Source organism: Bison bison, unplaced genomic scaffold (genome assembly GCF_000754665.1).
Source record: "Bison bison bison isolate TAMUID 2011002044 unplaced genomic scaffold, Bison_UMD1.0 scf7180017864050, whole genome shotgun sequence".
Classification (NCBI taxonomy): Eukaryota; Metazoa; Chordata; class Mammalia; order Artiodactyla; family Bovidae; genus Bison; species Bison bison.
The window spans coordinates 4505095-4527091 of NW_011494622.1; the positions used below are offsets into that span (position 1 = coordinate 4505095).

Sequence of the window (21997 nt, forward strand, 5' to 3'; positions counted from 1 at the left end):
GCATTTTCCCACATAAACATCATACTTCCAAAGATATAAATAACTAATATCCTCTTTTCAATTTCATTCTCACTTAATTCTTAGTCATGGAGGCATGTAAAAATTATTATTCTAATTTTTACAATGGGAACAGGAAGACAGTGCATTTGAGAGACCGACACAGGATCAAAACTCAGTTATCTTTGATTCTTTTCTTCACTGTGCCCAGGATGAGTTCTTCATGCCTAAAAGACATTATGGTAGACTCGGAAATTAAAAAAGAACGTTGATTTTTAAGTTTCTTACTATCTTTATTCATACAAATAAAGTAGTCATGAGCATGAAGCACATTTTCTTGGATGGTTTACAATCATTTATATAGGTTCCAACTTTGGCATTTAAGATATTAAACATTTTATGAATTTAATTATTAAAATAATAGAGTAACTTAAACTTGTGTCCCCAACTTTACGTTGGTCATAATACTTTTCATAGTGTGCAGGATTTGAATTTGAAGATGAAAGTACACACAGATATCTATCCCAGTGACCTCTTTTTAAAGTTACCTAGATATCCATTTTGGACATTTGGGTTAATGGGCTGAAAACAACTGCATTACACACTACATTTACAAGCAAACGAGAAAACTTTTATTTGGGGTAGTAGCTAAGAAAGCAGCTTTTTATGGAGACTGAAAGAAAAGGAAGTAGGGGAAGTATGAGAGTAATTGCTACCCTTAGGAAATAACTTTAATAATTCAAAATTTTTCATAGGATCTTATCAAGAAGGATGTAATACCAGTATAACATTTAACAGACATGAAAGTCACTCTCAGTAAGAACCTTGCCTAGTAATTGCTGACCTTGGATGAGTATCCTTTCTAATTGCACGTGTAAATCTTAAAAATATATATCTTAGGTACAAGTGAACCAAATATAAAGTAGTGCTAGACAGTCCTTCACATTTTTTATGTTCTTGAAAATGAAAATAATATACTTCTGATTTCTTCATAAAAATACCCCTTAAATCGTAACAACTTAAAAGGCATCTTGACTTACATCGGAGAATATCACATTTTTCAACTCCTATCCCTCTGCTTATACTGATCAGTGTAAACTAATCATGACAACAGTTGTAAATTTCTCTTTGAAAAGATGAGTATTGTTGTTCTGACTTTTGCTTCATGCTGAATCCCTGTTATCAGTAATACTTAAACGAAACTCCCCTGCCTAAGTAGTAGAAACTGAAGGCGTTAATTTAGTATCTAAAATCAAAGTACAGAGAAAAAAAAATTTTAAAGATCAAAGAAAAAAAAAGTACAGCTTTTATCTATAAAATTAAAACTGTACCATATGGCATATGACATATGGCAGCAAAGACTATAAAATGCATTCAGAGACTAATGCTATTACATAAAAGGTTTCTTTTTCCCCCTAACAACTTAAAAACCAATTTTAAAAAATTGGCTAATTCACTCACTACTGGGAATATATTCAAATGCTGAATTTTAAATTCAGCATTATCTTATCTCTCCTTAAAGACAGGTTGTTACACAAACATCGAAAAGTGCAATAAGTTAAAAAACAAAATCTTGGTTTAGTACAGCTAAAGTGTATGAAGTAAAGCACTAAATGATGTAAAAACCTATACACCAGAATATCCAACAACAAATGAACATTATAACTCAAGGAAAGCAGCAGAAAAATCTCACGGTCAGGTTGTTTTCCCATGAGTTTTTTAACCCCATTCTCCCCACCCTTCTCAAGCCCTACCCGAAACAAAATCTATCAATACAAACTAAGGCCAAGACATTCTGAATTGATGTTCAGCAAAATGCAGTTTGGCTTACCACCGAAGGTGTTTAAGAAAAGTTAAGTTTGGCGTCCACGCTACAGAGCTTGAGCAACCCAGAAAAGCAAAAAACAAATCTTACTGTGTTTACAGATCAAAAACACACAAAAAAAAAAAAAAAAAAAAAAGGGACAGATTTGGCATTTAGTATAGAAACTTACCAATACATTTTAAGGTATGCATAAAAGGCCAGTAATGAAAACAGTGATAACTAGAACAGCAGAAGCAACATGACTGAGATATACTTCGTTGTACAAGAGCCTACAGATTGACAGAAAAAATACTCTGATTTCAAGAGTCAACTCTATTACACCCTACACACACATCACTAATTTCAAAAGGTCTTTGAAAGTGAAACTGGCAAAAATGGTACTTCCAGGATTCAATACAAAAGGCCAAAACAAAACCAAAAAATTGGCTGACATTTATAAAATAGCTTCAACAAATACGGGATTTTTTTCCTCCTTTATCATTCATATTTTTAGTTTTTCTTTGTCAGCCCTTAAAAACAGTAGCTAGAACTTCTAAAGGGGTAGAACAAAGCATTTGTTTCCTGCATTTCCTCTCACTTAAAACAATAAACGCTGAATACAGCACAACCCATTAACAACACCCCTTAAAACGCTGTCCTGACACAACTTGGGATCTGCTTCTTGGTTCCTCAAGCTGGTGGAGCTCGTTTGCTAATTCAACAAATACTTGCTTTTGCTTATGAGGATCTGGTCCTTGGACGAACTATTCACAACACAGGAGCTCTAAAGAAACCCAACTTCTCAGAATCCTTACCTACTTCCCCTGAAAGACACAAAAGAGGAGTTTCTAAGTTGAGCTTTCTCAGACTCACAATTTGAAATGGTCTGGAATGGTTGATAAAATTTTTAAGATCTAACTCAGTGCACACTTCTACAGAGGTAGTAGGCACCTCTGGTGAATCACAAGGACTGCCCTAGAGCAAGCTTCTGTCTTCTCCTCAAATCTAAATCAGCGCCACCAATGAGAACAAATTTCAAGATTAGTTTCATAATAACTATCTTACAATCAAGTTATAAGTCACACCACCCAAGTTCTGAAGCAAATAGAAAACCAAGTCAGTCAGGAGCTACGCTCACTATATAAAACTTACAGAAAATGAAAACAAAACAAAAAAACACATTAAATGAGAACCATATAGCTAACATTTCGGTCCAATGTGCAGGATGCTATCACAACTGCCTCATCAGTCCGACAGCTGAACCGATTTCTATGTTGAGAAAAGACACAGGTATGCTACCATTTCTCTATGAAATATATACACGTCTCATATAAACACCTCCTCACAGGAAACACTGATTTTTATGTTGTCTTTTTGAAAACCATTTTGCATCTAATTACAATACCTTAAATTGCTTAAACCAGTATTTAGATGTCTACACAGAGAATGACAGCGTTATACAAGAGCACTTCAACTAAGAACTGGATGAACAATGCTTAAAGTAAAAAGAGTTTTTATAACCAAGCTGTACGGACATTCGGGGGCTTAGGTCTTAGCAACAGGCCACCACCAGTTGTGTTAAAAGCAGATCGCTCACTCTTACAGCTGAGGCCACTGGTAGCGCTGGATGTCCTGGAAGCGCCTTCTGAAAGTAGACAAAGAGCAAGAAATTATCTGAACTCACTAAATACATAAATCATCATCTGATACACCTCCTTTCCTCATCTGAAGCCCAGATTAAAATAAAACTGCCTTCTCTATCTCACATGTGTTTTTAATAGTCTAATTCTATTCTCAACCAGGAATGTACTTCAGAATTCCCTGTGGAACTTAAAATAACAAACATAACCAAACTCTATACAAGGGCATTTTGATGCAATAGATTTGGGGTGGGAGTAAGTGTTTTTAAAAGCCTCTCAAAGAATTCAAGTGGGAAAAATAAAATCTCTTTGTATAACCATTTATACATTTATTCAACAAATAATTTTGCACAGTCAAGGCATGATATTAAGTGTGAGTTATTGAAATAAGACGCTGTCTTAGTCACTTACTCTACCAAGGAAGTGATGTGTGGCGGATGAATGAATGGAATTAAACTAGTTATCTGAGTGTTTAAGACTACAAGTGGTTCCAACTTTCTGTTAGGACTAGCTTTTACAGACTTTATAGCTTAGCACATATACATGAAGTAACAGCACAGACTTCTGTAGGGAAAACGGTCTGGCCTTTCCGTGTGTCGTATACTCCAACACTCAGCGGTCACGCCCACCTGTATTCTCTGGGTGTGTAACGGATCATATACTGAGCATTAAGAGGGATTGATCTGAGGACTACAGATCACTATTTCTCGTCTTAATTACCAGTGAAGAAGCAGCAGCATGCATTAGGGCCAGAAGATACTACTGAAAATTCTTCACCGGCTGAAGAGACTGCTTCGGCAACTTTTAAACAGTCTATTTGTCCATTTCTTCCTTTAATAAACACACTGAAATTAAAAGTCTCTCCCTCCATTACCTAAGAGACTACTGATATTTTCAGTTGTTTAACCTCCTGGTTTCCTTCCTATGTTGCCATTATACACTGTAAAAAATGAAACCTGAAGTTAAGTGAACCAACACAAAGCAAGGCATGCCAGTGAAACAGAGCAGACTGCATCCCAGAAGTCAGCATCTAAAACTCTGTCAGAAGAACCTAAGTCATATACTTTTAAACGGGAAAAAGGTACAAACAAGTACAAAACCCGTGTGCGTGTGCTTACTTAGCGAGCTGTACTGGCTGAGAGTGGACCTCACTCGTCTGGAGATCGGGGATGAGCTGAGATAACCCATGTTGCGGTGATAATCCATCAGCTGTTCTGAGCGTTTCATGCCAACTGTTGGCTTCACAGCTTCAAGCCTTTTCAGAAAAGCCTGCATTTAAATGAACAATTTAAAAGCTAACGTTAGATAAACCACAATAGTTTTTTTAAAAGGCAAACACTTTCTAGAACCTGAAATTCACAAAATAAAGTAAAAAAGACTTCAACTCACTGCAGAAAAACTATTTCAATAATAATGTGGAAAACCTAAAATTTTCTACCTGTCCTATAGCTAACCAAAACCACTATGATTTTAACAACTGATTGTAGGCACAGCTCTCTTGTTTATCAGGTTACAATCTTAGAAAAGATGCTGTAAGGTGAAAACCTTACATTAAACCTTACTTTCTCATAGAAATGACATTATGGAAGTAATAATGCTAAGAGCCCAGTGTTCAACCCTAGAAATGACCGTGAACACATGCTTAGAGAGGAACTGACATACATACATTTAAGAGCATGAAATAATGTCATTTCTTTCAGCGAGTAAAGTGAAACTATAAACCAAAATATAGGAAACTATAAAGTACCCTCCTTGACCTCTTCCCTTATCCTTATGCTAAGATTATTCTTGCAATTTTTCTTAAAAACGGAATTCATATTGTGTCCAAATAAATATATGGAAACATGGTTTAACAAGAACAGTTCCAAATTTTATCAATTAAAAAAAATTATCCCCTTTTGAAGTAAAAGTTCTAATACAGTTGGGTCTGTATGTAGCAAGTGCGCCCTCTACTGGAAAGGGCTGTCCTCTTCACCTGCTCTGCACAGCACCACTCCTTTTGCCTGGAGGCTTGCAGCCTCTGGATTGCTAAGGAGCTGATGTTCGGGAACTAGAACAGAATTGCTTTAGTCATCATGCCTGTGAGCCATGTGAACTGGTCTCTATCACTGGAGATGGAGCAAGTGAAGGATTACGAATCATGAAAATTACAAAGTAATGGACCCTGTTTGTGCAGTACATTGGACACAAAAGTGTTGTGTGTGTGCACGTGAGCACCCTTGCGTGTGTGTTTTGACTACAAACAATCTGGCAAACAGCTTAAAAAGTGTATCATCTCACACTGAAGAACCATTTGAGCCCCAGTGCGGCTCTATATAAGGGTTTGGTACGTGGCTGGTTGTACAATGAATATTCAAAAGTTGATGGTTTACGAAAATTACCAATCAGAAAACAAAATGAAAAATGTCATGGCAATAACATAAAAAATATAGTTTTAAAGAAAACTACAAAACCTTACTAAGGTTGAGTGTTAAGAAGGCTTGAGTAAACAGAAGGACATACCATATTTCTAGATTAAAAGGTAATATTTTAAGAGTGCCCAACACTCTGCAATTAAAATGTAAATTCAACACAATTCCAACAAAAATTTAATTAAAAAAATTTTATAAAGAAAAAATAATCAGCTATTATGAAGAATGAATGCAAAGGACCAGCCAAGAAAAAAAATTACAATATATAGAATTAGTTTTATTTTGCTTAATAAAGCAAATATTTGCTTAATTAAAAAGAGTTAAGCATAAATCTGGACAATTACTATTCCTTACAATAACATAATAATTTTTATAATAAATTGCTTGTTTCACCATGTAGCTTTAAGCTACTTTTTCTACTTCTTGTGAATTAAGCTTTTGATCCACAGCTGCACTGTCCAAGGCCACAATGTTACAGAACATTTAAAATGTGGCTAGTTCAAATTGAGATATGCTCTAAGTATAAAATATACAACTGACTTCAGAGACTTAGTATCAAAAAACGTAAAATATCTCTCAACAATTTTTTATATTTATTACATGTTAAAGTGTAATATTTTTTATTTAGTCAGGTAAATATTATAGTAGAATAATTTCACCTCTTTGATATTTCTAATGTAACTGTTAGGAAAATTTAAATTAAACATGTGGTTCACTTTATGTTTGACTGTTCTCGAGTATAACAAGATCCCACTGTGAAATGGAGAAAAATATTGCTCACATACAAATTACTAAGTAACAAAGTAAAAAGAAAAAAAATAGTGGTAATTTCCCACTGCTTATTAAAATAGCTGAAATTTACAATTGATATGGTGTATAACAGAAGCTGCTTACCAGTTTTCATCTCATTTGTATCTAGAATAGTCCCTAGACATTAATGGTTTCAACTTCTCAAAAGTAAACCCAAGTTCCTCAAAACAATAAATATAGAATTACTATACGACACAGCCATTCCACTCTTAGGTACACAGCTGAAGGAACTAAAAGCTGGGACCTGAAGAGATACCTATAGTTAGTTAAAGTTAAAGTTAAGTCGCTCAGTTGTGTCCAACTCTTTGCGACCCTGTGGACTGTAGCCCACCAGGCTCCTCCATCCATGGGATTCTCCAGGCAGGAATACTGGAGTGGGTTGCCATTTCCTTCTTCAGGGGATCTTCCTGACCCAAGGATCGAACCCAGGTCTCCCGCATTAGAGGCAGACACTTTAACCTCTGAGCCACCAGGGAAGCTGACCCAGGGAAGAGACACCTATAGTGCAGCATTATTCACAATAGCCAAAATGTGCAAACAATCCAAGTGTCCATCATCAGATGAATGGGGAGTCCAAATGTGGCACATATATATATACATGGACTATTATTCCGCCACCAGAGGGAATGAAGTTCTGATACAGGCTGCAACATGGATGGTCCTTGAAAACATAATGGAGTGAAATGAGCCAGAGACAAAATGACCAAATAGTCTACTATTCTACTAATATGAAATATCTAGAATAGACAAATAGAGACAGAAGGTAGAGTAGAGGTTACCAAGGGCTGAGGGGAAGGGGGAACAGAGTGTTACTGTCTGGCACAGTGTTTCTGTACAGAGTGATCAAAAAAGTTTTGGAAATAAGTAGTATTTACTCACAATTCACAACATCGTGAATGTAATTAATGTCACTGAACCAATCACTCAAAACAGTTGAAATGGCGAACTTCCCTGGTGGCGCCTGGATAAGAATCCTGCCTGCCAGTGCAGAGGACACAGGTTCGATCCCTGGTCCAGGAGGATTTCACGGGCCGTGGGGCAACTGGGCTTGTGCGCCACAACGACGGAAGCCTGCACGCTCTACGGCCCGTGAGCCACAGCTGATGAGCCCCTGTGCCCTAGAGCCCGTGTGCTCTGCAACGAGAGAAGCTGCCACAGTGAGAAGCTCAAGCACCACAGCTAGAGAGGAGCCCCTGGTCCCCGCAACTAGAGAAAGCCTGCATGCTGCGACAAAGACACAGCCCCGGCAGGAGTGAATCAGAAATAAACATGGCAGTGTGCACATATCAAAATAATAATGAAGAAGACATTGAAAATTTTAAAAAGTTAAAGTGGCAAATTTTGTTGCTTTTATATATAACTTAAAAAAATGAATCATGTTATTTATCAGAACCCACTGAACTGTACACTTTAGATGGGTATGGCATGTAAATTATACCTCAAAAAAGATGTTAAAAAGAAAAAAGTAATCCCAAAGCGAGGAAACCTGGATATGATTCTACCACCTGCTGTAGCTGTTTATGAAAATGCATAAAATGTAAATGAATCCTGAACTTGCTAGAGGGATACGTAGAAAGTTACCATCTAGTTCACCACCCACCAACCTCATTTCAACTTGTTCTGCTGCAATCTACTCCCTGCCATGTTCAGGGTAACTCTCTTGACCAATATTTTACTATTTTTTGCAAATATACTACCCTAGCTCACCAACTTTTGGTGTTAGTGATAGTAATAAATTCATAAGAGTTACTCTTGCAAATTCAGGTTAAGTAGAACTGTACTGATGATGAAACATAATAAGGGTGAATTTGGGGAACTGTTCTGGTAATTTTAATAACAGCTTTATCACTTATTTTAACTCTGAATGTATGTGTTCATTAAGGGTCTAACTTTAGTTGAAGATGCTACCTGGGTTTAAAACCTTGGCTCAGTCACTTGCTTAGCAGCTCCTTGTCCATGGGTTAATTATTTAACCCTTTTAGGTCTCAGTTATTCTACCTGTAAGATGTGGCTAAAAATAAAGTACGTCCCTGAAAGAATTATTGTCTGGATTCAATTAGCTAATATTTAGAAGACACTTGGAACAATACCGAGCATTAAAAAGCTCTGTAAATATCAGCAATTATGAATTGCATTTTATAAAGAAAATGATAGGCTATGAATAGTAGTTTTTTTAATGTGAAGATTTTCAACAGTTTCCATATATATATTTCTTAGGATATCAAAGGACTATTACACTATCATTTTTAATAGTGTCTTTCATACATCAAGCAGCAGGGCACCTCCCTGAGAATGTGTGTATTATTTAAAATAAATGATATATAAATTATTTTAGCTTTTGAGGATAAAATGAAGTAAAATAGATTTAGCTAGTGACTAAATACTTCGCAGATGTAGCTATCTAATCCTTGGACACCATTTCCTGTATTGCTATAGTAATTTAACAGATCTAGTCAAATAAATAACAGACCTTGCAGTATTTTCATTTAATACTCCCTTAAAATATAGTTTCCTGGATAAAAAAGCACATACTGTTATCTTCCAGGCTCATGGCTCATCCTATATTTTATGCCATACAAACCTATTCCTACTTTTGTATCATTTAGAAAATTTGGCTGTATTGGGTTTGCTGCAAGTTGGGCTTACAAATCAGTACAAATGCACTTTATTTGATGACTAAAATGTAAATCAGTCACTTACCAAATTCTCTCTTTCGATCCTTTGTTGTTCCCTCTGTCTGTTGAGAGCACTATGATACAACTTAGGGGGAGGACCAGTCGATCTTGGAATCATACTCTTGCTTCCTGGTTTCTCAGCCTGTCTGGACAGTTCTTTCAAAAGCCTCTGATTTTCTCGATCAATCTGTCTCACTTCCTCTCTTGTGAAAGAGTAGTTTTTCCTAGGTGCTACTGAAGGCTGATCAAAGTGATGTTTTTGTGGTCTCTTTTTATCTAATTGCAGAAAAGCTACAGAAGTGAACAACAAAAAAAGTGAACAAAAAAGGAAAAATGGCTAAATAAACAGCAATACGATGGCATAATGGTATATGCTTTAACTTTTATAAACGGAAACTACATTAATTCATGGTAACGGATGTATGGAATCATTTCAATGACATCCAGACTACAACCGGGTAGAAAAAAAATTCAGAGGCAGCTTAGAGGTTTATGCTCATTGGGTTCTTTGGGAATAAATGCTATACACAAAACCATGAAAATACTTTAATAAGAAATGAACAAGGCACTGGTTGTAGACTGCAGATATAATTTATGGAAACTGCTTTTGTCGTGTTCATTGTATGTTCTCCTAAAGGAAGCTTAAAAGTTAGAAACCTCTGGTAGATTGCATTGACAGAATACTCAGTTGAGATGGTTTTTATTAGTCAGAAAGGCATCCCAAGTGGTGCACAAGATTCCATCTGCAATGCAGGAGATGTGGGTTCGAGCCCTGGGTCGGGAAAATCCCCTGGAGTAGGAAGTGGCAACCCACTCCAGTCTTCTTGCCTGGAAAATCCCATGGACAGAGAAACCTGGCCGGCTACAGTCCATGGGGTAGCAAAGAATTGGATACAATTGAACAACTGAGCACACCAACACACATAATTCAAAAAATAAAATGTTCTCAGCAATGCAAACAATGGCCAGAAAATCGCAAAAGCAAACCTAGAATATTCTGAAACTTTCAACTTAACCTGAAAGAATTTTACTATACAAGATTTATGGTCTTGATATTGGCATCGTAACAAATACTTCTACTATAAAAGTCAAACTATGATTCCTGACTAGACATAAGCCAAATGAATACCTTATATAAAAAGAGCTTTTAACCAAGAAAAATATTTTGTATACTATGATTATCAAATGGAAATTTTATCAACATGCTAAATTATCAATATTTCATATTATTAGAACAATTTTCAGCAAGTCACAATTATTACTGAACAGTTATCAGAAATTTCTAAACATATTAAGCTTGTTTCACCTGAAGTTTCTGCTACAAATGAATGTATTATATCATATTAACAGTACGGTACATTTGTTTTAACAATATCTTTTTAAAGTAACCATTATTTGTTTTAAATTAATCATTTATTTGGCTGCACTGGGTCTTAGTTGAGGCATACAGGATCTAGTTCCCTGACCAGGGATTGATCCCAGGCCCCCTGCACTGGAAGTGTGGAGTCTTAGCCACTGGAAGGCCCCCATTATTTGCTTCCATTATATCAGAGCACCTTTATGTTCATGGGGTTCTCATGGCAAGAATACTGGTGCTGTTTGCCATTCCCTCCTCATTGGAAAAGACCCTGATGCTGGGAAAGACTGAAGGCAAAAGGAGGAGAGGATGACAGAGCATGAGATCGTTAAGACAGCATCATGGACTCAACGGACATGAATGTGGGCAAACTCCAGGAGATAGTGAAGGTCAGAGAAGCCTGGCGTGCTGCAGTCCATGGTGCTGCAAAGAGTCAGACGCACTTAGAGACTGAACAACAACCATCTTGTACTAAGCAAGTACACTCTTTTACTTGCTTAATATTTTATGCTGTTAAAAGCATTTTTAACCCCATTTAAAAATGTGACTGGTGCAGAAAAGTTAAATCCTTGGAGCAAGGTCACAAAACTGTAAATCTATGTCTCAATGCTTAAACCAAAAATCAGAGATTAAGGAAACTTTAAAAAAAATTATTAACAGTGACTTCCTGATAGGAAAAATTAGGAAATGAATGACTGGTAATTTGTTGAAAAGCACACCAAACTAATGACGAAACCTGAATAGGAACACATTTAGAAGGAGATATATATAAATATATATAATTGAATTATCTTACTTCCAAGAAATATCCATTTTGTAGAATTGAATAAGGTTTCTAGATTAATTTAGCCTTTAAAATTAAATTCTAGAGGGAATTAAAAGTAAGCTATTTTCCTAATGTCATTTATAAAAAGCTTTTATAAGTAAAATAAGGCAACAGCTAAAAATAAAATAAAGGAAGGATTTCAAACTAATTCATTTAAAAAAACAAAACAAAAAAGCATTCTAACCTCCCTTGATGGGAAAAGTATATGTTGAGTGCTTACATACTGATGCCAGGTATCATTAGCACATTTTTCTAAAGTGGCTACTATACACTTTAGTACGAGGCAACCTCCAATATATGATCCACTGTCTTCCAATTAAGATCAAAAAATGTTAATTTGAATAAAATTTCAGGGATAAAAATATATTAATATAAATATGTACATTATTTAAATGACACATTTAAGAAATACTGCTTTTCCCTAATTTTCGTTAATGAAACAATTTTGCTCAAACTCTTTACAGTATTTCAATATGTCCATTATCACTAGAGCCACTTCTTGACTCAGTAACACCATTTACTAGAAGTACCAGCTTAACTTGTACCTAAACTGGGATACAGGCAGCATTTAAAATGTTTATGTGCATACTATTAATGGAAAATTTATCCCAAGCCATATTATGTCTTTATTTACATAATATTAGTTTTTCTTTAAAAAAATTCACCCTGTAGGCATATTCGCGATCCCGATTAAAAAAATCAATGATATATGATATTTGCTTTTTAAAATGATGTTTCAAAGGTTGGTTTTTTTTTTTTTAAATCCCAACTCTTGTAACTGAGAGGTGATGATTCAAGGAATAATAACTAAATTTACTAAGTTCCTTCATCTTCTTTATGAACATCTTGTCAGATGAGAACTTCTGAGACACTCTTTCGGTCTCCTTCCTTTGCATCTGGGCAGGTCTGTGATGGCGTGGACCAACACGATACAGCCCAAGGCTGGGCAAAAATAGAGACAGATGCAGGCCACCACGCCCTCCCCCTTGCCTCTGGAATCCTTGTGCTTGGGGCCCTGGGCCACCCTGTGTCTGGCTGCCCTGAGGCTGTGAGGCTGACTACCCTGTGAGGACATCAAAACCACATAGAGGGGCTGTGTGTGGCGGGGGCACTGTGATCCCAGCCTTCAGGTCATCCTAGGCTGCCACTTTACAGATCTAAGATTGCGATCTGTCATCAGAGCAATAGTAACTCACACACAAAACAGAGTACCAGGAGTTGGGTACTACTGCAACAAAAACCTAACATCTGGAGCACTAGCTTTGAGACCAGATAGTAAGTGGAGCTAGAAAGGGTTGGAGGAGACTGCTGGTGAAGATGATCAAGTGGCAGAATTTCAGCAACACTGTTGGCTATGACAGCAAGGAAAATGGAAAACATACCTTCTGCCATTGGTGGATTTTGCTAAGCAGATCTCCAGGAAGAATCTTTAAAGTATTAATAGTTTATTTTGCCATCATAAGAAGACAGGATAGAAAACAGATGAACTAAAAAAGGGATCGGTCAGTTTTCAAGCAGAATTTATAGAGAATATCAGAGTTGGGACTTTTGGGCTTCAAAATTATTACTACTTGGGCTTCCTAGTCTCTCCTGGCAGAAGATTCTCAAAGTACTCGAGCTATAATTGAGGAACCACACCCAAGGAGCCACAGCTGCCCTTGGGACTTGCTTTAACCCTGGATCACCAGCTGGGCAGGATCTTTGAAAAGTGGGAACAGAGTTTTGCACTTGGGAGGAATGTAAATCAATGTATGGCCACAGGGTGGACTGAAGAAGTTTTGCAGAGTGTCTGTGTTATTTGACACTCCTCCCATTAAGAAGGAGGGTCTATGCCCCTGCTCTTAAATCTGGGAAGGTGTATAACCAATAGAACATGGAAGAAATGATGCCATGTGGCTTCCAATGTTAGGTCATAAAAGGTGGTGAGGTTTGTGCCTTGTTTCCTGGAACGCTGTCCTTGGAGCTCTGAACCATCTGCACTGAGGCTGCGGTACCTGAAGCCCAGACCACAGGGAGAGGCCACGCACGAGCCCTCTGCTCAGCAAGTCCTGGTCTCCAAGTCACCCCAAGCCCAGACACTTGATGTGTGAGTACACCAGCACTCAGATGATTCCAGGCCCCACCTGTCAAGTCACCCCCACTTTTGAGCCTCTCTTTATACCCTAAGGGGCTTCCCTGGTGGCTCAGATGGTAAAGAATCTGCCTCCAATGTGGGGGACCAGGGTTCGATCCCTGGGACAGGAGGATCCCCTGGAAAAGGGAATGGCTACGCACTCCACTATTCTTGCCTCGAGAATTGCACGGACCAGAGGAGCCTGGTGGGCCACATTAGTCCATGGGATCGCAAAGAGTTGGACACGACTGAGCAACTATGACTATACCCTAAGTACTGGGGTAATTTGTTATGTAGCAATAGAAACTGCTATCTCATCACTTAAAAATATATATTATGCAATAGACAAATAAAAACAAACCCATGGGCCAAGTGCAGCCCGTAAGTGGGTAGTTCATACTTTTTTTTTGGTCTAACATCTACCAATCTTCCACAGTGATTACGGCTTTATCAATTTCATCATTTAGCTCTGTTTTGCTTTTATCAAACACTTCAAATCAATGGCTATTAAATCTTTTTAGTGTACTTGGTCAGTTTGTTCATGTAAAATACTCTTCTTTGTCCCTTTCAGTGATTTTCACATCTCAAATTCTATTTTGTGTACTAATAAATTGATATTTCTATTTTCTCCTTGGTATAACTTGGCATAACTTTTTCAAGCCTTTATTTTCATTCTTCCTATACTACTGATATTTTAAACATCTTTGCAGGTTGGATTTGATAAAAAAAATTATCCCCTCTGATAATACCTTCTGATAAGTCAAAACAATTTACTTGTATTGTTTGATCTCTTCTCACAATTTTATATCTACAAAAAAATGCTTTTTTTTTGTTCTTTCCCCCCATTTTCCCCCTTTTTGAAGACTATGCTAATTTATTTTTTCTCTAATAGATTATAAATCTAATAGATTATTCTTCAGGAATAGAAGTTCTTAAACAGACCTCACACCAAAAGTTTACTGAGGACCCCAAATAATGTTTATGTGGGTTATATCTATCAATATTTACCATGTTAGAAATTAATGGTAAAAAATTGAAAGATATCTGTGAATTCATCTGAAAATAATAAACTAGTGCTATGTAAATATCACATTTTATAAAAATAATATAGTTAGTGAGAAGAGAAGCAGAGTTGAACATTTCTGCAATCTTTTACCGCCTGCCTTAATAGAAGACAGCCAGAGCGACACAGCTCGGCCACGTACACGTCACATCTCACATGTCCATGGCTTAGCTCTATGGGGAAAATGAAAACAAGAAAAACAAAAATATTCTTGGATCTGAAAGCTTCACTGGGGCAAATTCAGCAGGAATAATAATTTGAGAAACCTCAAGAAACACCATATACATAGACTGATCGCCACAACTAGTATTTAAAACACACTCTACTGCTATAAAGAATCTTTGGTGGGTTATATTGGTGACTCCAACAACGGATTCATCAAGGGGCAGAAGTGCCGCTTTGTTCTTGGGGTTGTATTAACCCTGAGCACCACGTACCGTGTGGGCAGGTCCTGGGGTCAGGGATCCCCAGGGGGCAGCAGACCGAGTAAAGCTCTAGTCCATGTGCTAGAGACTGAGCCCCATTTTAGCTCTGTTTCCGAGTCAAAACGGGATAAGATTATATGGTAGAAACAGGAGGCAAAGACTTACTGTATGTATTTCAGATGGCAAACCTAAGACTAGTGGGTAACTGCTACAAAATCCAATTTCAGTGAAACATAAGATGCATACTTCCTGACCGTTAGCACTGTGGACAGAAGTGTCCCACAGTCCTTTAGGTAACAAATAGTGTCTACTGTGGGGATTCCAGCAAGGAATAAGTTCCTGCCCTCCTGTTGCTTACACTAACTCCAGAGTCTCCTGAAAGGAAACGGGCTTTTGTGACCGTGAGGCAGGGGTGGGTGTGAAATTTCTGCACAGCACGTTCGGAAGAGTACTTCCGAGAAGGTGATGGATAAGCTGAGGGCCAAGCAAGACTGAAGTAGCCTCTACAGAGAGAGAGGCCAACCTCAAGCGCAAATACTCCACGAGTGCAAAGTATTAACATTCTCTGAACAGTAAGGAAGTACTGTGACTGGACTGAGAGGTAATGAGAGAAGAGGAGCTGAAGGCAGTCAGCATATGATGGCGAGCCATGGCTCATCAACTTTAACTGATATTAGACAAGTGCACCAGGCTCTCCACGGCAGAGCCCAAGCATCAGTACTTAATGGTTGGTTTTAATAATTTGAGTAGCTCTCCAAGAGATGCTCACATACTCCCTGGGGTGAAGAGTCACTGAAGAAATAGTCTGTTAGCCTATGGTAAGAAATTTGGTATTTATTTTTAACCTAAGAGTCAGCCCACTTCTGAAGAGTTAAGAAGGAAACTTGTAGGTCTGATCTACTTTTTTAAAGATCATTCCCATTGTTAGGGGAAGAAGCAGATGGGCAAGAATAGAAAACTCAGTCTTGAAAATTTTAAGAGATTGAATGAGCATTTATCAGGAAAGGTATGCTGAGTGGAGGCTTAGCCACTAGGTGGTAACAGGCAATGCCAAGAATCTGGGAATTCTACTTTATGTACTAACAAGATTGATACTTTATTTTCTCTTTCTTACCAGCCTGGCATATCTTTTTCAAGACTTTACTTTCTGAGTATTCTTCCTTATACTATTGATATTTTAAATAATTAAACAATCAATGAGTAACAATCAAAGAAAATCTATAAAAGAGGGGACATTCACAAGTATAAGTTGCTCCAAAATACATTTTATTAATCTATGAGACTCATTTGACCAAATAAGGGACTTATTTATGCCCTTCTATCAGGCCACCATATGTAAATTATGTAGCTGAAGATTTATTCTTTCAACTAACATTTCAAACAAATGAAGACAAGAGAGTCTTACTTACAACTTAAAAACTTTATCTTCAATTGCCCTAAAACCTAACCTGCAAGCTCAATATTTCTAATTTTATATTAACTAGTCAAAAATGAAGTTTGAGGTTGCTTTTTCTTCACCTGGAATATATTGTTCCTTTCAAACTAAATAATGGGTATAAATAAATTGAGACAGAAATATAGTAGTCAGGATTATCTTAATTCTTAAATCCTTCTATCTTAAAAGTAACTAAAACTTGAATCATGCTATTTCATCAACTTGGTAATTATTTTCCAGTAATTCTCTCTAGCCTTAACTTAAAATCTGAATTGTCTCCTACAGTTTACTCTGAGCTCTCTTAATTTGCCAGCATTCCTGCCACCTTCCCTTAAACTTCGTGCTCGTGCTTTCTTTCTTAAAGAAAGTGAAATATATCTTACACCCATGTCTCCATCAAACATAGGAAAACATCTGCTCCCCTTCTTGCATTTATTTTATCTGGTCTCCAGGCATTTTGAGTTTCTAAGAATCACTGTGAAGTACTTTCTAGTCCCAGTTGATCAGTTTTGCAGTAATATAAATAATGATATTCCAGGTATCTTTAAATGAAATAATTTGGTTACATTATAATAATATATCCATGATCTCAAATAATAAAACACACCTACTAGAAAAATCAAGGCAAATTCATAGCATTTAATATTAAGCTCAATATAATATTAGGTTTAATATTTAAATTCAATACACAGGACTTCCCTGGGGGTACAGTGGATAAGAAGCCACCCGCCAATGTAGAGGACAGGGTTTCGATCCCTGGTCTGGGTGGATTCCACATGCCATGGAGTAACTAAGCCCATGTGCCGCAACTACTGAGCCCAGGCGCCTAGAACCACTGCTCTGCAACGAGAAGCCACCAAAATAAGAAGCTTGTGCACGCCAACTAGAGGGTAGCCACCCCCACTTGCCACAGCTAGAGTAAGACCATGCAGCCAAAAATAAATTATAAAATAAAGGCCCTATCTCCAGATGTAGTGATTTAAAAAATAAATTCCAAACACAGTGTTTAAAATTACCTTTTAAAAGATGATTCAGGTCCATTGTGTCATGTAAGACTTTTTGTTTGTATCTGTGGTCTAAACTGGAATCCAACGCTGTTGACTTTGAGGTGAGACTGGGTTCATGTTTCTCCTTCCCTTTTTTGGCTGATTTCAAAGATTTCGAGTTATTTTTCAAATCCTCAACATTTTCATATACTTCTTGCCTCACATTTTCTTGCCTTTTAACTTTCATTTTTCGGTCGCTTGAGGCACCCAGTTCGAAAGACTGAACCGGGCTGATGTCCGGGGTCGATAAAGGAGTGACGTCCGTCACGGTGTCTTCCGATTCTTCGGGGTCATCACCAACCTTGGGTTTTGTACCTGAAGCGTGGGCTCCTGGTGATTTTTCTCCTGGTTTATATTTCAGTTTGGGTGACAAGTGGGTGGCGCCAGGGAGATGCTTCTTCGGTGATGGAGATGAATCAGACAGGCCGACATCAGATCCAGTATCTGAACAGCCTGTATCGGAACTTGAAGATGAGAGGGACAAAGACGAAGAGGAGCTGCTTCTGGAATACTTTTTACTTAGGCTTTTCTTGAAGTTATTCGGCAGCTTAGCTGACTTGGACCTGACATGATGCTTTTTCTCATCATCAGTGCTCTCCTCTCCATCTGTATAGTAGTCGTGCTCACCGTCTTTCACAGTTTGGGGAAGGCTATTTGGAGTGGGCAAGTGTATTTTATGTTCTACTCTAGCATTACCCAGTTTTGATCTTGAAGAAGTGGTTGAGGACGAGGAATTTCCAGTTTGTGCATTATCACCTTCTACAGGGTGTTCCTCTGGAGGAGTTTTCCCACTGCTCTCCGTTCCCTTCTCAGTAAGATCATCTTCCTTTCTTTGTAGTCCAAGTTTCAAGTTTACATTTTCCATATCTTTGTCTGTTCTCTCTTCAGCGTCATCATCCTGCTTGTCAAAAACTGAGCTGCTGTCACCTTTCCTTGCTTCTTCGAAGTCGCTGTCAAAGAAAGAATGGTCCACTTCACCTTCTGATATATCGTCAAACCGATCCATGATGGTAAAAATATATCTGAAAAGGAGGAAAGTGTAACCATCAGACTAAGAGTATTTTCCAAATTACTCTTTTTATTTTTATACAGTAATTGCAAATTTTCCCAAACTGAGAAGTCTGGGTAATATATAAAGAGAAATATGAAAAAGAAAAAACCTACCATAAAAACAGTAACTCAGCGAAATGATAATGGGGGCTACAGGGGTAATAACAAGTTATACCAATGATCTGAACAATAATAAGAGATCATCAAGGCAAGCATATTACAAACGTGGATATGTAGGTGAATGCCAGGGAAAAACTGACTTCCATAAATTAAGTACAGCTAGAGTTTAGAATGCTAAGCCAGCCCAAACAGACATCATTCTGGTAGACTGGCCGGTTAAAGACTCACATTTCTGGGGGAGGCTGAAGCTTCAAGGTTAGTTATGAAAGCCCCAGTTCAGTGGAATGGCCCAGCAGTCAGAACTCCACCTGGAGCTTGCAGTTTTCAATCGGACTCAGTTTAAAAGATGAGAGATGTGATCAAAATCTAAGGCATTAGCAACAGTCTCAGCTTCTGCTCTTAAGTTCTTAAACTTTTTGTTGTCCTTTTGTGTGGCATCCATAGATTATGGAGTTTTTGCTTAACCCGTGTGACAGTCACAGGTCACAGCTTCAGGCTCACAGTCTTAAAGCCAGTCATGCCCTTCTCCACTTTTCTGAGGTTCAGTCTTAGAGAGAGATCATTTCCTTGATGGTTAGTGGCTATGAATGTGCAATTACAGCATTACTTTTAATACTGAAAAAAAAAAAAAAAACGAATAGAGGAATATTTTGAGCCCATTAAAATCATTATTTAAATCACAGGTCAGCAAACTGCTGTGAATGGGCTAAATCTGGCCCACCACTTGTTTTGTAAAAAAAGTTTTATTGGGACACAGCCCCACTCCTAGGTTGAAGAACTGTCTCTGACAGCTTTCCCACTGCATCTGCAGAGTTAAGTAGCTGTGACAGATACCACAGGGCCCACACAGCCTAAAATATTTACCAATGGATCCTTTGTGGCCCCCTGATGTTGGTGCTATTATCAGTGTGAAAAATGCATTAATATAAAATTGTTGGCTATACTGGATTAATAATACAATTTAGACATTTGGACAAAAAAATGAAGAGTTGAAAAATCAACAATCCCCCTGCATTTTTAATATTTCCACTACTGTTATTATGATAGTGTTCATGTAATCAACTAAGCAAGGAAGTGATGACAGGGTGTCTGCACAGTGAAAAGAACCAACTGGTCAGATACTCAGGCTCAAAACTTGGTGCACCTGCTTCTCAGTTGTGTGTTCCTGGGCACATGGACAAGAAGGTGCTTCACAGCCCTGTCTGCAACAGTGCTGACTGAGGGAAAAACTCAATGTCCAGTCAGAGGAAAACAGAGAAGAGAAATGTTGTGTATTATATACTGTGTATCAGTCAGAAATGATGAGCTGAGAGCCACAAAAATCATGTCTACCAAGAGAGTGGAATTGAATGACAACATAATCATAAAAAACTTAACACACATACACACACACAAACAAAACAACACTAAACTCTTCAAGCGGACAAACATATACATAAAATGCTACCAGCCTGGCCTGGGAAGACATGCATTAAATGTCTAAGAGTATGAGCCTATAAAAGGTGGGAGGAGGAATGAAGTTGGGAAAGGGGACAAAGGGGAAGAATTAAGAATCGGTTTTCTGTGATCACGGGTCATCACAAATATAAAAAGGTATGACTGATCATTTTCAATCTAATTCTGCCCACCTGAGTTCAAAGAGAAAAACAGCAAATAAGCTATTGAATGCTGGACAGTGCTTATTAATAGTCATTAAATTCTCCCCAAAGCTATCCTTTTCTGTAAGATAATTCACACTTTAAAACGTCAAGGAATAAAAGAACTGTGGTAGCCGTTTTATCCCACTATTTAATGCCTTTAAGGATTAAAAAAATTTTTAACAAGTTTCTTCAAATTCTAAAATCAAACAGTTTCATAGCACAGCCCAGAGCAAATTTTCTTAGCCAGTTTAAAACACAAATCTTTTAAAAAACGAATCATCCAAATTATTCCAACTTCTGCCCCTCTACTAAACTTGTTTACATTTTTCAGGGCATAAAATTACTAACCTAAGTCTCATTTGTATTAGTGTTGTTATTCTACTACTAATAATAGTTAAAACATTAACTTAGTACTCATTAACTGAGTACTTATTTGTTGTTCCTGTTCAGTCGCTAAGTCACATCCAACTCTTTGTGACCCCATGGACTGTAGCACACCAGGCTTCCCTGTCCTTTGCTATTTCCTGGAGTTTACTTAGACTCATGTGCATTGAGTCAGTGATGCCATCCCACCATTTCATCCTCTGTTGTCCCCTTCTCCTTCTACCCTCATCTTTTCCAATGAGTCTCTTCACATCAGATGGCCAGAGTATTGGGGCTTCAGCATCAGTCCTTCTAATGAATATTCAGGGTTGATTGTTCTAAGTGCAAAAGAAGTACTAACTCACTGACTCTTGACAACAACTTTTAAGATATTTTGTCACTCTCTCGTACGTGGGAACGTGCCTGAAGCCACACAGCTAGTTATGTGGCCTACCAGGATTCTAAAGCGGGCAGCTTTGAGGATCACGTGACTAACCACTGTTCTACTCTGCTTTAGAAATGTGGTCCTAGCCTTATGGAAAGAAAAAAAACTGAGACCTTCCTTCTTTGAACTATAAAACACATCGTTGTGATATCTATGATTTATTTGACAGTAAACAGGGGCCAAGATAGTAAAATAATCCCTCCCGTGGTAGGGAGTTTTAAGAGAAAGTGGGACTTGTTTAGCAGTTCGGCTTTAGAAACAGTTCTTTACAAAAAAGGATGGCCTGCCCAGTGAAAATTAGATACACATGCTAATGTTTGCCACACATTTTGCTGGATATATTTGCCATGCAGTAGTTCTCCTCTAGCAAAATAATCTGGAACAAATCTCACTGGCATCACAAACTGAATAAACCAGTTCAGTTCAGTTCAGTCGCTCAGTCATGTCTGACTTTGCGATCCCATGATCCGCAGCACGCCAGGCCTCCCTGTTGATCACCAACTCCCTGAGTCCACCCAAACCCATGTCCATCAAGTCAGTGATGCCATCCAAGCATCTCATCCTCTGTCATCCCCTTCTCCTCCTGCCCTCAATTTTTCTCAGCAGCAGAGTCTTTTCAAATGAGTCAGCTCTTCGCATCAGGTGGCCAAAGTATTGGAGTTTCAGCTTTAACATCAGTCCTTCCAATGAACACCCAGGACTGATCTCCTTTAGGATGGACTGGCTGGATCTCCTTGCAGTCCAAGGGACTCTCAGGAGTCTTCTCCAACACCACAG

The 21997-nt window shown here is 37.8% G+C and overlaps 1 protein-coding gene across 1 annotated transcript; it reads right to left on the reverse strand.

Moving 5' to 3' along the window:
* Window positions 1-269: 269 nt before the first annotated feature.
* Window positions 270-18624, reverse strand: CFAP97 (cilia and flagella associated protein 97). The gene is made up of 4 exons (XM_010835769.1): window positions 17573-18624; window positions 9363-9628; window positions 4560-4710; window positions 270-3446 (listed from the first exon to the last, which is right to left on the reverse strand). The coding sequence occupies exons 1-4, from the start codon at window positions 18606-18608 to the stop codon at window positions 3316-3318; spliced, it is 1584 nt and encodes a 527-aa protein (XP_010834071.1). The 5' UTR covers window positions 18609-18624; the 3' UTR covers window positions 270-3315.
* Window positions 18625-21997: the final 3373 nt, after the last annotated feature.

Coding starts and splice junctions, on each gene's coding strand:
- CFAP97 (XM_010835769.1), bottom strand. CDS start 18,608: ATGGATCGGTTTGACGATATATCAGAAGGTGAAGTGGACCATTCTTTC. Junction 9,629..17,572: donor CCTGAATCATCTTTTAAAAG/GTAATTTTAAAC, acceptor TCACTTCTGTAG/CTTTTCTGCAATTAGATAAA. Junction 3,447..4,559: donor CAGCCAGTACAGCTCGCTAA/GTAAGCACACGC, acceptor GTCTACTTTCAG/AAGGCGCTTCCAGGACATCC.